Source organism: Spermophilus citellus (assembly GCF_964194105.1).
Source record: "Spermophilus citellus genome assembly, chromosome: 2".
NCBI lineage: Eukaryota > Metazoa > Chordata > Mammalia > Rodentia > Sciuridae > Spermophilus > Spermophilus citellus.
Genome location: NC_138183.1, coordinates 22,303,682 through 22,317,289, shown reverse-complemented (window position 1 = coordinate 22,317,289; position 13,608 = coordinate 22,303,682). Strand labels below are relative to the sequence as shown.

The 13,608-nt window shown below is 32.1% G+C and overlaps 1 protein-coding gene across 1 annotated transcript in view; it reads right to left on the bottom strand.

Moving 5' to 3' along the window:
• Positions 1-13,608, bottom strand: part of SHOC1 (shortage in chiasmata 1) — a gene marked incomplete at both ends in the record, with an annotated part of 62,944 nt that overhangs the window by 31,203 nt on the left and 18,133 nt on the right. Inside the window, 6 exons of the mRNA XM_081280181.1 lie at positions 1,237-1,479; positions 2,725-2,819; positions 6,477-6,585; positions 7,628-7,729; positions 11,486-11,639; positions 13,161-13,272. Of these exons, the coding sequence (XP_081136307.1) occupies positions 1,237-1,479; positions 2,725-2,819; positions 6,477-6,585; positions 7,628-7,729; positions 11,486-11,639; positions 13,161-13,272 (815 nt within the window). The remainder of the gene's footprint in view (positions 1-1,236; positions 1,480-2,724; positions 2,820-6,476; positions 6,586-7,627; positions 7,730-11,485; positions 11,640-13,160; positions 13,273-13,608) is intronic.

Genomic DNA, 13,608 nt, shown 5'->3' with positions numbered 1-13,608 from the left:
GTATCTTTAAGTATCCATACTCTGACAACTTGACTATGGGAATACAGAAATAGTTACTGCTTCTTAAACTTCAGAATAATATTATCATCATAATTCTATCAGATATCAAAGTTAATATGTTCTATTTTAACCTCAAATTAGTTATATATCAAAATACTTTAAGTTTCATAGGTTTGATACACTGTTTAGATATTTGCAGGCCTCTGACCTAATCTCTATAAATTCTTATTCCACCATGAGTAACCATCTAGGCCTGAGATGGACTGGTGTACATTTGAGTGGTAAAATCTGTGTATCTGTTTTTCTTCCTACCACATTCAAAGCATTCTATGGCTTCTATCTTTGAAACACAACTTACAGACAATAATTCTCATCCAAAATCCTTATTTCCTTAAACCAGGACACATAATAACTTCCCAAATTCACTTTTACATATATTTATTTTTTTATTATAAACTTCCCCAAATTATTTAACATTAAAGTTTTCTAGTTACTCTGTGTACAAACTAATCTTAAAATAATATATATATATATATATATATATATATATATATATATATATATATATATATTCAAAGAGGTATAATGCATGTTAAATATAATGGCATTTATAGCAACTAAACTAGCAAAAGAGAACACAAAATACATTTGCCTTCTTCAGTTATAAAAGTAAAAAATACTAAATTAGAAAATGCTAAGGAAGACTTTTTTTTTCTCAGTATGGGCATTGAACCCAGGACCTTATATATACCAAACTAGTGCACTACCACTAAGTTATAGCCCCAGACACATGAAGTTTTTTGTTGTTGTTGAAAAGAGATTACTAGATATTATTGAAAACCAAAGTTTAGTTATCAGGTCAAAAATACTTAATGCAAAATGCTGATATAAATATAAACTATACTAACAATCATTTATAAAAGGAAATAACGTCAATTGAAAATGACTAGAAATTTAAAAATAGAGATTAGAATTTTAGGACAGAATAGGATTTCAAGATCAGCCGTCTCTCTCTCTCTCTCTCTCTCTCTCTCTCTCTTCCTCCCTCCGTCCCTCCCTCTTTTACAAAGTGAAGTCCAGGGAAGTCAGAATTAATAAATTCTGCCACAGCTAGAGCCAATAATGAATACTTGAATTTGGTTTTATTTTCTTAATCACTGAGAAGAAACACAGGTATATAACCTTTCTCATTATGAAAATGTTCACATAAGTTATATTTTATTATAATGTACTTACATTCCAATTGAAGCACTTTTTTAGGCAAAAATATCTCCATTTTAGTATCATTAGAAGATTGATCATCATGACACACATATGTATTTAGATGTTCCAAAGTTTCTCCTATTGCTAGATTTAGTCTTGCTGGTTTCCACCATTCTGCCTTTACAGGATTAATCGCAAGGCTTTCTTCTTTGATGGAAAATATCTTTTTAAAATCTGTAACTGAATATTGACTGTTTGGCTCTTGAATTCTTAGTGCTTGAGAAAAAACCAAGAAAACAGTTTAGGAGGGGGGAAAATAAAGAAAAACATAATAAATAGAACCACACTGAAATTTCTTGATGAAATATACTTTCATTAGAACAAAGTGAAACCTGAAATTATCTGGTATTTTGTCCTCAAGATGTTACTATTTGTAAAAGTCTACGTTATAATAACAATAGAATTCACATAAAGGACTTATTTAAATTTTTGGGTATGTCAGGAAGTTAAAATTATTCTATATTTAGTAAAAGAAGGAACCATATTTTGACCATTTTCAATTACTAAATTAATATATTTGATAATATTTTGAAGAATGTAAGATTTTTTAAGTCAGAAATTCTACTTCATTGTAATGAGCCTAAATAAGGAACATTTTTCAGATTTTATGATATATATCATCTTAGATGTTGTGGTACAGAGGTTACTACTTCATTACTTTTTAGCCTAAATAGAAGAAATCATACATGGAGGAAACCAAGTATCACAACTACTTAATATCACTGTCTGCTACTCTGTCAAAGGTACATCCATTCAAAATTAGGATTATGAATTCTGAAATACTAAGTTTGGAATGGTGTTTTTTATAATGATATTATTAGTTTTGTAATAATAATAATAATAATACAAGTAGTAATATTAAAAATAGTAATTACTAGTTACTAAACAAATCTGACATTGTGCTAAGTGCTTTATATGCATAATTCTTATATAGTTTCTAAAATAATCCTATGAGATAAGTAATATTTTAGGACCTTTATTGAGATGTTATTGATAAGTATCAAACTGCATTTAGTAGAGTAAAAAGTTTGATAACTTTTGAATATGTATGCACTCATGAATTCATTATCATAATCAAGATAATAAACATATCTCTAACCCTCCCAAGTTTCCTCATACCTCTTTATAACACCACCCTGTAATCCACTCCACTCCTTCACCCTGCCCCATGTTCTGCTTCTTGCTGCTACAGATTAAACTGCATTTTCCAGAATTTCATATAATGTATTTTTTCTTTTTCTTTTTTTTCATGTATAGGAATTACCCAGAAAATCAGCAAGATCAAGATCTTGTCATTTAGCATAATAAACTTTTTAGCACAAATCTAGGTATTTTAGTTTTGTGCCAAGTTATGTATTCTGTGTTAAGCAATGCTCAAAGAAAAATGATATCTACATTTCCATTCATTGTACATTTTCATCTATATTTTCTACTTGTCATTGGATAGCAATTACTCTTTACCTGTATGCAAAAATGAGTTCAAAGAGCTTTTACAGCTTTCTAATTGCCACACCATACAGTATTTATTAGCTGATTCTTCAGTAATAAGAAAACTACTAAAAAAGAAATAAAGTTTAATACATTAATAACATTGAATCTTTTTTGACAATAAGTTTTTTTAAAAAAAATTTATTTATTTTTTAGTTTTCAGTGGACACAACATCTTCATACATCTTTCATTTTATTTTTATGTGGTGCTGAGGATCGAACCCAGCGCCCCATGCATGCCAGGCAAGCGTGCTACCGCTTGAGCCACATTCCTAGCCCAAAATTTTGTTTTTAATAAAAGTATTTTTCTTTTTTTTATTGGTTGCTCAAAACATTACAATGATCTTGACATATTAAATATCATACATTTGATTCAAATGGGGTATGAATTCTTATTTTTTCCCACGGTACAGATTGCAGGATTACATTGGTTATACAACCACGTTTATACATACTGCCATACTAGTGTCTGTTGTATTCTGCTGCCTTTCCTATCCCCTTCCTATCCCCCCTCCCCTCCTGTCCCATCATCTATCTCTACCCCATCTATTGTAACTCATTTCTCTCTCTCTCTTTTTTTCCCCTTCCCCCTCACATCCTCTTATATGTAATTTTGTATAACAATGAGGGTCTCCTTCCATCTTCCGTGCAATTATAAAAGTATTTTTCTAAGAAGTTTTTACACTCAAAAGCAAATGAAAAGTTAAATCTTATAAATGTGTAAACTGAAGTAGCGTTCCATGGACAACATTTCAAATACTTACTTAATTCCTTCTCTGGGCAGGTCTAATCATTTGTAAACTCCTTCGTTATTTCTGCTTGCCTGTAAATCTTTACCTTCTTCAATGTAATCTGGAGCTAGAAGGGACTGACTTAGGAGAGTTCAGCTCTCCCCTCTATAAACTGACAACACCAATCCTCTAAGCCATCAAAAATAAAAATATAATCTAAGCAAACTTTCTATGTTTATCATGCAAATAGCAGCTTTTACAAAAATTTTTACAAAATGGCTCTACCTAAGACCATTCTATATAGAAACTCTAGACCACTTAGTCTGAGGATCAGAACTATGAAAAAGTCCTGACTGACTGTTTTAGCTTCTCTATTAATTCACAAATCCTTTATGCCCCAAATCTTCCATTCCCTGTGACTGAGAATTGATTGTAGTCTGTTGTTTTGTTTATGTGGACTATATGTGAGCATGTGAGTTAAATCCCAATCTAGGGCTGGGGTTGTGGCTCAGTGGTAGAGTGCTTGCCTAGCATGTATGAGGCACTGGGTTCAATTTTCACCACCACATATGAATAAATAAAATAAAGGTCCATTTTAAAAATATATTTTTAAAATCCCAATCTAGGCTAATAGAAAGCTAGGTTTCATGTTTGCACTATCCAGTTTACCCACATAATCCAAAAATCTGGTCATGTGGTAGAAAATTTGAGAATCTGGATAATTCTTGAATCTTACTAAGGTTTCTTTAACAATTAGATCCTTCAGATAATAGATAAGTGTTTTTAGCCAAAAAAGGAGGAGAAATATTTAGCCAACCTCACAAAATATAGACAAATATTGTTGTTCTTAATGAGATTTCTGAAGACATCTTTCCCATCGAATTCCACATCTGCAAATAAGCATCTTTCAACTTAGCCAAGAGACTAAAAATATTTAAACAAGTTATAGTATTTCCATAATTGTCCTATGCTATTTTTAGGGCTCATATATGATAGGACAGTCCTAATTCATGGTCGAGTTCTGTATAGCACAAATTTACCCTACAAATGCAAATAATTCTTAAACAGAAGATGAAGAAACACTTGTATACCTCAGTGCTGGCTCCTCCATTTTATGGCTTGACATCTTCCTGAGACTACTATAGAAACTTAAGCAGCCTAAATAGTGATAAGTTCAGAGGCTCAACTCCAGTAACTAAGAACTCAAAACTCAGAATACAGTTCCCAGTTTCTAATCCTGGAGTATTCATTAGAGACTTATAGACTTTCCTGCAATTGTCCTGAAAGTATGTAATTTTAGGATACATTAAGTTGCAGGTTTACAGTATGGAAGAAGGGGACTGTACCCTGCCTAGTTGTGTTAACTGGAGTAACAAGCAGAGGAAAAGGAGAGCTTTTTTTTTAATATTTATTTTTTAGTTATAGTTGGGCACAATATCTTTATTTTATATTTATGTGGTGCTGAGGATCGAACCCAGGGCCTCACACATGCTAGGCAAGGGCTCTACCTCTGAGCCACAACCCCAGCCTGCAATGGGGGAACTTTATTCCAAAATACCAGATTAATCTATCTTATAAAACATTAAATTACATATATGCCAAATGTTATAAGGTAGCAACCAAAGCTATCTCAGACTTTGTCAAAGGTACAATATGCTGGGCTAGTAAGCTATGCAATTTTGGCTCAAATTAGAATACAACAATCCAGCCCTGAAATGTTAGTTCCAAGACTACAGACCATTTTGTGCAGTAACAATGGGGGTATCAAACAGATTTATGGTTCTACATGTCCAGTTTTTCCAACACTGAGATCACACTAATGGAGGTGAATGAGGTCAGTAGATGTCCTCTGTTATAAATGAAATATGCCCCCTTGGTACTGTAAGGGCAGTAAATTGATAGTCAGATCTACTGATCAAAATCCATGCTATTCTATCACTATTCTGTGATCCTAAGCTATTTCTGGTCAGAGATATATGACAAATCTCTTAGACCTCATAACAACCCTGTGAAGTAGACATTATTATTACCCACTATAACAGATAAAGAAACTGAGGCACAGAGCAATTAAGGTCAGAGTTACTAAGTGATAGAATCAGGAAACCTGTCTCTACTTAAGAGCTTTAAATTATTTATTAGCTGAAGTGTGCTCCCACCTCGATCCATTCATTGTTGAAATCCTAATCCTTAGTAACACCTCAGAATGTGACCATATTGAGGACAAGGTCTTTCAAGAGGTAAATAGGTTAAATAGTCATTAGAGTATACCCTAATTCTATAGGACTGGTATTCCAATATGAAAAGGCAAAGAAGACAAAGACAAGGATAAGGAAAGACCCTATGAATACAAAAGGAGCTATTGGCCCTCTATAAGCAGAGGATAGAGGCCTTAGAAAGAAACTAACCTCACTGACACTTTGGTCGTGAATTTCCAGCCTCTAGAACTGTGAGGAAATAAATTTCTGTTGTCTTGTACCACATAGTTTGTGGTATTTGTTATGGAAGCCATAGCAAACAAATACTCTACAACTGCCTTTTTATGGCAGTGAGTGCCAGTAGAGGAACTATCTAAAGCAATGTCCTAAGTACAATGTTCTGATCTTAAAATTTTCAAAGTACTTATTTTTAGTAGTAATATATTCATATTGAAAACTCTAAATGTAGAAAAGTCTGTATTGAGAGAAAACTCCCACTTATAATGCCAGGTTACCCAGTTCCCTTTTGGGTACAAGCAGTGTTAACTTCTTTCATGTTTTTTTTCTAAAGATATTCTATGTATAAAATAAAATGTGTATATATATGTGTATATGTGTGTGTATGTATATGTATGTATATGTATATTCATATATTCCCTTCAGTTGCTCACAATAGGCACTATATTATCTCTTACATGTTTTCATGGAAGTCTTGAAAATTGCCTTTATATAGAGAGATCATTTTAAAAACTGGTTGTTCTGAATCATAGCTTGAGTTCTAGATATAATTTTTGCTTACATTTTACAAACAGAAGAAAATGGAAATGTCTCAAGTCCTGTACACAATGAATTTACTGAAGAAAGTTGACTTGTTAGGTGTATACGAGTCAGTGGTATTTCTAATTCTCCTGGAATATATGAAAATTAAAAAGTTAATAAAATAAAGTAAAATTCAGAACATTTTATAATCAATTATTATGTTTGAATCATTCTATTACAACAAAAATATTTCAGTAAAGACAAATTTGGGTTTCTTGAGACACAGGCTTAAATTTATCTCTATATATATACACACACACACACATATTATCTGATATCTCAACTACAATAGTGGTGATCTTTTAGAAATCCACTAACAGCTAAACTTTACTGAGTTTATTTTTGTAAGTTCTAAGAGTTTTATATATAATAATGGTTTTAATTATGTAGCTAATTTTGTTAGTACTTAGGAGGTAGTACTATCTCACCTTACTTATTATTGATGATGTTAAACAAATAGTATTATGAAAACAAAATCTTCATCTTAATAAGTCTGGACTCTAGATGGCCTCGCGCAGAGTTATACATTTAGAGAGTGGGGTTTGAAAAATGTATCTTCATTTATTGATAGTATTGAACAGTTTTATCGTGTTCATAAATAAAGCAGCAAACTTCCAAATAGATGATTAATGTGATCCAATTATAAATTTAAGTAGCAGTATCATCAATATGTTTGACATCACATTAGAACAAAATATGATCCTGAGGTTCCAAATTAGGTAAGATAATAATATAATAATGACAGAGCAGAAGATGATGGGATTGTTGTGAGGGGATTAAAAAGCTAGTTTTTAAGAGTATAAAAGAGATCAGCAAGATTGCTAATACTGAGAAAAATATAAAATTTTATTTATTAAGTTATATTTTAAGATTTCTTTTTCTAATATTAATGCTATTTTCTCCATTTTTTTGTAACTCTCCTTTCTATATAATTCACTCTTGATGTTGATAAGAGTCTGGTAGTAATAAATATAAAGGGATAGAGAATAAGAAAAACATGACAAAGTAGGATTATAATAACCAAATTTTAAAACTGAAACTGACTCAGAATAGATGATATATGTGAATGCATTGTACTTTTGTATTATATATAGGTATCCCTTGATAAGATCAATTATTGAAATTTTCTACCTGGTTTATTGCACTCTGGTTCACTCTGGCTTTGAATGCCTGAAATCTCTGTGGAGCTACGTTTTATATCATCAATATCAATTCCATGTTTGGTAGTAAGATCTGAAAGGAAAAGGAAGAAAATGTACATCAACAAAAGTACTATTAAATTAGTTTTTTTGTAACATTGTTCAGTGGCCTTTTCCTTTTTAAAGTATTGTGCTTCACTGTAGGTCAATTTTCCTTTTAGAAAGAAGTAGAGATTTAGACTTTAGAAGAAAATGCTGACTTAATGGTGAAAGTTACTTACCTATATATGCCATTCTCTATCAGTCAAAATTATGTACACATACCCCTCTACTGTCAATTAAAAGTAACAAAGAAATATAAAATTGGGAAAATCTACATAATCCTTGGAAGATAAGATAGGGTGTCAAGTCCATAAGTTATAAAATTTCAAAGAATAAGATAACTTTGAAAGATCTAATCTTCATCAGTATACAATGACTTTCTATGCTCCACTTAGCTGGAATTTTACTTGTGGTCTGGGAATTCAACACAGGGGACTCGTGTATGCTAGGCAGTGCTCTATCATCAGTTGCACCCCCAGCCCCTGTCTATATTAATACTGTTTTTTTTCCCTAGATGTATGACACATTGTGCCAATCCTTTTATTTTTCACCTTTGTCTTTCTTTCAAGGCACAACTCTTGCAAATAGCATACGTGGTAATTCCTTGATTGTAAGACATAGTTTTTCACGTTTTATGAAATTGTGATTCATCTTATAATGACTTATACTTTGAATGTTTCCCCTTAAACATGTTTATTAAATTAATAATGTGTCTTATGGTAGCAGTTGATAATGTGTCTTAGAATTGCGGAAATATGGCAATTAGGTTTACTTTTAAAATTTAATCTAAGAATTGATCTCTCATTTAATGGAGATGCTTAATCCATTTATTGTTATTCAAACAAAGGTGGTACTTTTGCAATCTTATTTTATGCTTCTAATTTCTTTGGTTGCTTTGTTTTATTTTCCAAAGAATTAATTCTACTGCTAAGAGACTTTTTTTCTATGTGTTTAGAAACTATACATCTTATTTTAAATGCATGCATTATCATTAATTTTAAAAATATAATTTATCTTGACTTTTTTCTATTAATTGAAAAAAAAGCAGAATCTCAATTCCCTTATTAACATTAGGAACTCAGCATATTTTTCTACTAAAAGTTTCTCCCAGGCTGGGGTTGTGGCTCAGAGGTAGAGTGCTCACCTAGCATTCGTGAGACACTGTATTCGATCCTCAGCACCATATAAAAATAAAATAAAGATATTGTGTCCATCTATATTTAAAAAATAAATATTTTTTTAAAATTTATTTTTCAGTTCTCGGCGGACACAACATCTTTGTTTGTATGTGGTGCTGAGGATAGAACCCCGGCCGCACGCATGACAGGCGAGCACGCTACCGCTTGAGCTACATCCCCAGCCCTAAAAAATAAATATTAAAAAAAGTTTCTCCCTTTCTCCAGGATCTCAGAGGTTATAATTAATTTCTTTCAAAATTGTATTTCTGGCTTCTGCTTCAGTATAGCATAAAACATACCAGTAGTTTTTCCTTCCAAATCCTACTAGAATCACAGTAAACATACACAAAAGTGAAGTATAGGAGAAAGGAAGGGAAAATTCATTTGTGGACCAGAGTTAATAGAACTGTAGGAGAGAAAAAGTAGATGAAAAAGAATCTGTAGGCTGGGCATAATAGTGCACTCTTGTAATCCCAGTGGCTTGGGAGGCTTAGACAGGAGGATAAAGAGTTCAAAGCTAGCCTCAGCAATGGCGAGGTGGTAAGCAACTTAGTGAGACCCTGTCTCTAAATAAAATACAAAACAGGGCTGGGGATATAGCTCAGTTGTTGAGTGCCCCTGAGTTCAATCTCTGGTACCCATCCCTCCCAAAAAGAATTAATATGTAAAAGAGAATGAAGAGTTTTGCTTCTGACAATTGTTCCTTTTCTTTTGTAAATAACATCTATAATTCCAAATAAAATGTGTAAAATGACTACCAGAAGGTTCTACAGTCTAAAGCAGGCAGAAACTGAAGGGAATTGCAGCTGAATGAATTTCCCATTTCTTCAGGTTTTCACTTGAAGGGAGGTTGTAGTTGGTGTTGCGTGGGGCAACTAGAACTTGAATAATAACTTGTAATCTTATTGTCTTAAAGAATTATGGACAGTTCTTCCTGAACTAGAGTTCACAGTTACCACAGCAGCTGAAAAGTGACAGGGAAAAATTCAGAAAAGGAGAAAGCCAACAGAGGAAAAGCCCAAAACATGTATAAACTCTGCCTAAATTTCTGAAATATACACTTATGGGGCAGACTCCAAGCACAGTAATTAAGGCTAAATGTATTTAGTAGAGATTTCAGCTTTTTCCCACCATAAGGGAGATTAAGTTTAATGCTTGAGTTCAACCAAGTTAACAACCTACTAAAAAAAAATCAACTTGATTCAAGGAACATAGTAAAATACAGTTTCTGTAGTAACAAAATGAAGAAAACAGGAAAATGTGACTCATACTCAACAAAAATATGTCAATGGACACTAACCCATGAGATGACTCAGATTTAAAAATATACAAAAATTTTAAAACAGTAATAACATAGCATAGTAATAACCACCATATTCTGATTAATACAGCATTCAAGTCAAGTGAAGTGTGGGAGTTTAACAGTGTAATCACAGTAAACTCACTTGTTCTTTCTATCAGCATTTATAGAGTTGAGATTTGCATCCTGCTAAAAAGTTCATGGTCCACCTTGTGGCTTTGAACTCTGATATACTTTCAAGGTCTAGTATAGATTTGATCCACCTGCTCAGTTGGCTTTTTAATCCCTTGCTTTGACTTGTAGGCTTATCAGTAATTCCCTTGATTTAGTATTATGTGTAAGAATTCCTTCAAGTCTATGATCTGTGAGTGGTAAGTATCGCTCTTCTCAATGGATGTTAAAGATCCCCCTTTCATCCTTCCATAATGCTATATATCTTTGACCATTTCAAATGGAATTTATGAGAGAGTAGTTACATATATGACTCAAATTGTCCTTAAAAATAACTCAATAATATTTACTAAGACTAACTGTGGAGAAATCATCTAAATTCTAGGTTATGCTTCTCCTAGTCATCTGATTCCATGAATACTTATTGTGAGTGCCTTAACTAAGAGCTGCTCCTGTAGCTCACTAAAAATAGCATAGAAGCAATAGATAGTGCTTTCACTGTGTGTAAGTAGACAAATCTTTATAAACCCATATAGGTTTTTTAGCTTTATTTGTATAATTATTTTGAAATAATTAGATTAATTTCAGAGAAATTTCAGGCATAGAAAGTACAAAGAGAATAATGGGCTGGAGATGTACTCAGTGGCAAGCACTTGCATGCTCAAGACCCTAAGTTCAATCTCCAGCACTGACCCTCCCCCACCAAAAAGAAAAAAGAAAGAAAAAGATTGACAGTGAGAAAAGAGTCTTATTAATAATAATTTTGAGATTTCAACATGTAACTTGTACATTTTTTTTTCGTACCAGGGATTGAACTCAGGGGCACTCAACCACTGAGCCATATCCCCAGCCCTATTTATATTTTATTTAGAGACAGGGTCTCATTGAGTTGCTTAGCACCTTGCTTTTGCTGAATCTGGCTTTTAACAAAGATCCTCCTGCCTCAGTCTTCCAAGCCACTGGGATTACAGGAGTGTACCACCTCACCTGGCCTTGTACAACATTTTTTTTTACAAAATCTGGAGGTTCAGAACATATTTTAATAAGGAACCAAGGTAATATTATTTTATAAGAAATATGTTTTAAAATTAATTCTTACCTCTTTTGAATTTTTTTTCATTTTCATCTATACAATTTTTTATTTCTGGTACTATGGCTAGTGACTCCTTCAGTTCTGAAGGTGGTTGAATATCAATTTCTTGTTTGAAGCTTGAAGATATTAAGGATTCAAACTCAGAAGGAAAAGTTGGTGGCTGAAATAATATACAGTTAAAAGAAGCTTTTAGGAGGTTTCCCAAGTAAATATTTTTTAATTTATAAATGTGTAGTTTACTTAAATGGCATACTGAATTTTAAACTAAAGTCATACTTGATTTTTAAATATACATACTTTGAAAAAATAGAAGTATAGCAGCCAAAAGTATATTCTATTACAAGAATATTCAAATATTGTTCTCTGAGTAATATCTTTTATAATCACTCATTACATTAGTGATGTACATTATTCCTAGATGCAGAAGCATATTCTTTATGCAAAATTAGCAAATTTAGCAAAATTTCAAAATTCTAAATTAAAAACAAGCATTGCAGCAAATGAAAAGTGGTAAATGGGGAGAAGTGAAAAGATTTGATGGAGTGGAATGAATCTTTACTGCACTCCATAGAAAATGTTCTCTTTCATTCCTACTGAACTGGCTTCTTCAACAAGTGAAACTGACTATGTGCACAACTCTCAAATGAAAGAGGAGATGGGGCACTGGAGGGAAGGAGCCAATAGACAATGATTATTTTTACCATCATGTTACATTTTTAACTGTAAGGAAGCCATTTAAATGTCATTATACATACAAACATTATATGTATGTCCTTTGAATATATTAAGAAAACACCAAAATATAAAATATTTTCAGTTGTTCTAAAAAATTTTTTAAAGTAACTTAGTGAATGTATCTAATCTATATGGATCTAACATTTTGGCTTGTCAAATTGTAAAAAGTTATTTACAGTCTCAACTAGGATTCTTTAAATACTGTATTATAATAACAATTCAGTGAGCTATTGGAATTGTATGCATAAAAAGAAGACTATCTTTGAGAAGTTTTACCTTTAATATGCAAAGATGCTATATATATATATATATTGTTGATGGATCTTTATTTACTTTATTTTTAATATGTGGCGCTGAGAATTGAACCCAGTGCCTCACACATGCTAGGCAAGTGCTCTACCACTGAGTCACAACTTCAGCCCCCCAAAGATGCTATTTTCCTTATTATATATTGGTAGCACTTCAGATTCAGTCTTGGATAATCTGTAGTCTTACTCCCTTAATGAGATCACCTCCCATATAGCTTGGGTACTGTCTGCTTTGTGCATAACTTATAAATCAATATTTATAGCCCCAGCCTCCAATTTTTAAATTAGACATTACTTCTCAATTTTCTCTATCAGGTATATTAATTAGAATTATCGAAAGACATTTTAAAATTCTCTATACCTGGAATAAATAGCAGAACAATTAAATCAGAATATATCTGGGTAGGACCCAGGTTTTAACTATTTTTAAAAATTAACTCCTCAAGTAATTCCATGGTACAGCCAAGACTGAGAAACAGTATTTAAAAGTAAATTTGACTCCTTAATTTATACACATTCAACTCATTATCAAATCTTTTATATATGATAAATGCAAATAGTCAATGTTTATTACTAAAAATTTATAAGTGTGCTTTCTTACTTTTATAAAAATATTATTGATAGCCAAGTGTTACAACCTCATTTAAACCTACTTCATCATCTAGTTTCTCCTGACAAAAGTTTTCTTTATCCATATAAAAATCTTCTTTCACACAAACTTCCAAATCTTCTTGAAAGGAGAAATATTTCCTTAAAATAAGAACAATAAAACATTAATCAGGGACTGGGGTGGTAGCTCAGAGGTATAGCGCTCATCTAGCATATGCGGGGCCCTGGGTTCGATCCTCAGCACCACATAAAAATAAATAAAGGTACTGCATCTAACTACAACTAAACAACAACAACAACAAAACACATTAGTCAGTGTTTACTAAAAGCAAATTATATAAGAAATGTAGTTAACCAAAGTATACAATGACTACAATTAAAGTTGAAATAAAGCAAGGGTAAAATATCATTGATATCATCTCAACTTGTGACTGTACAAAGGAATATAGGAGAATATTTTCTCCTATAAAAATATTT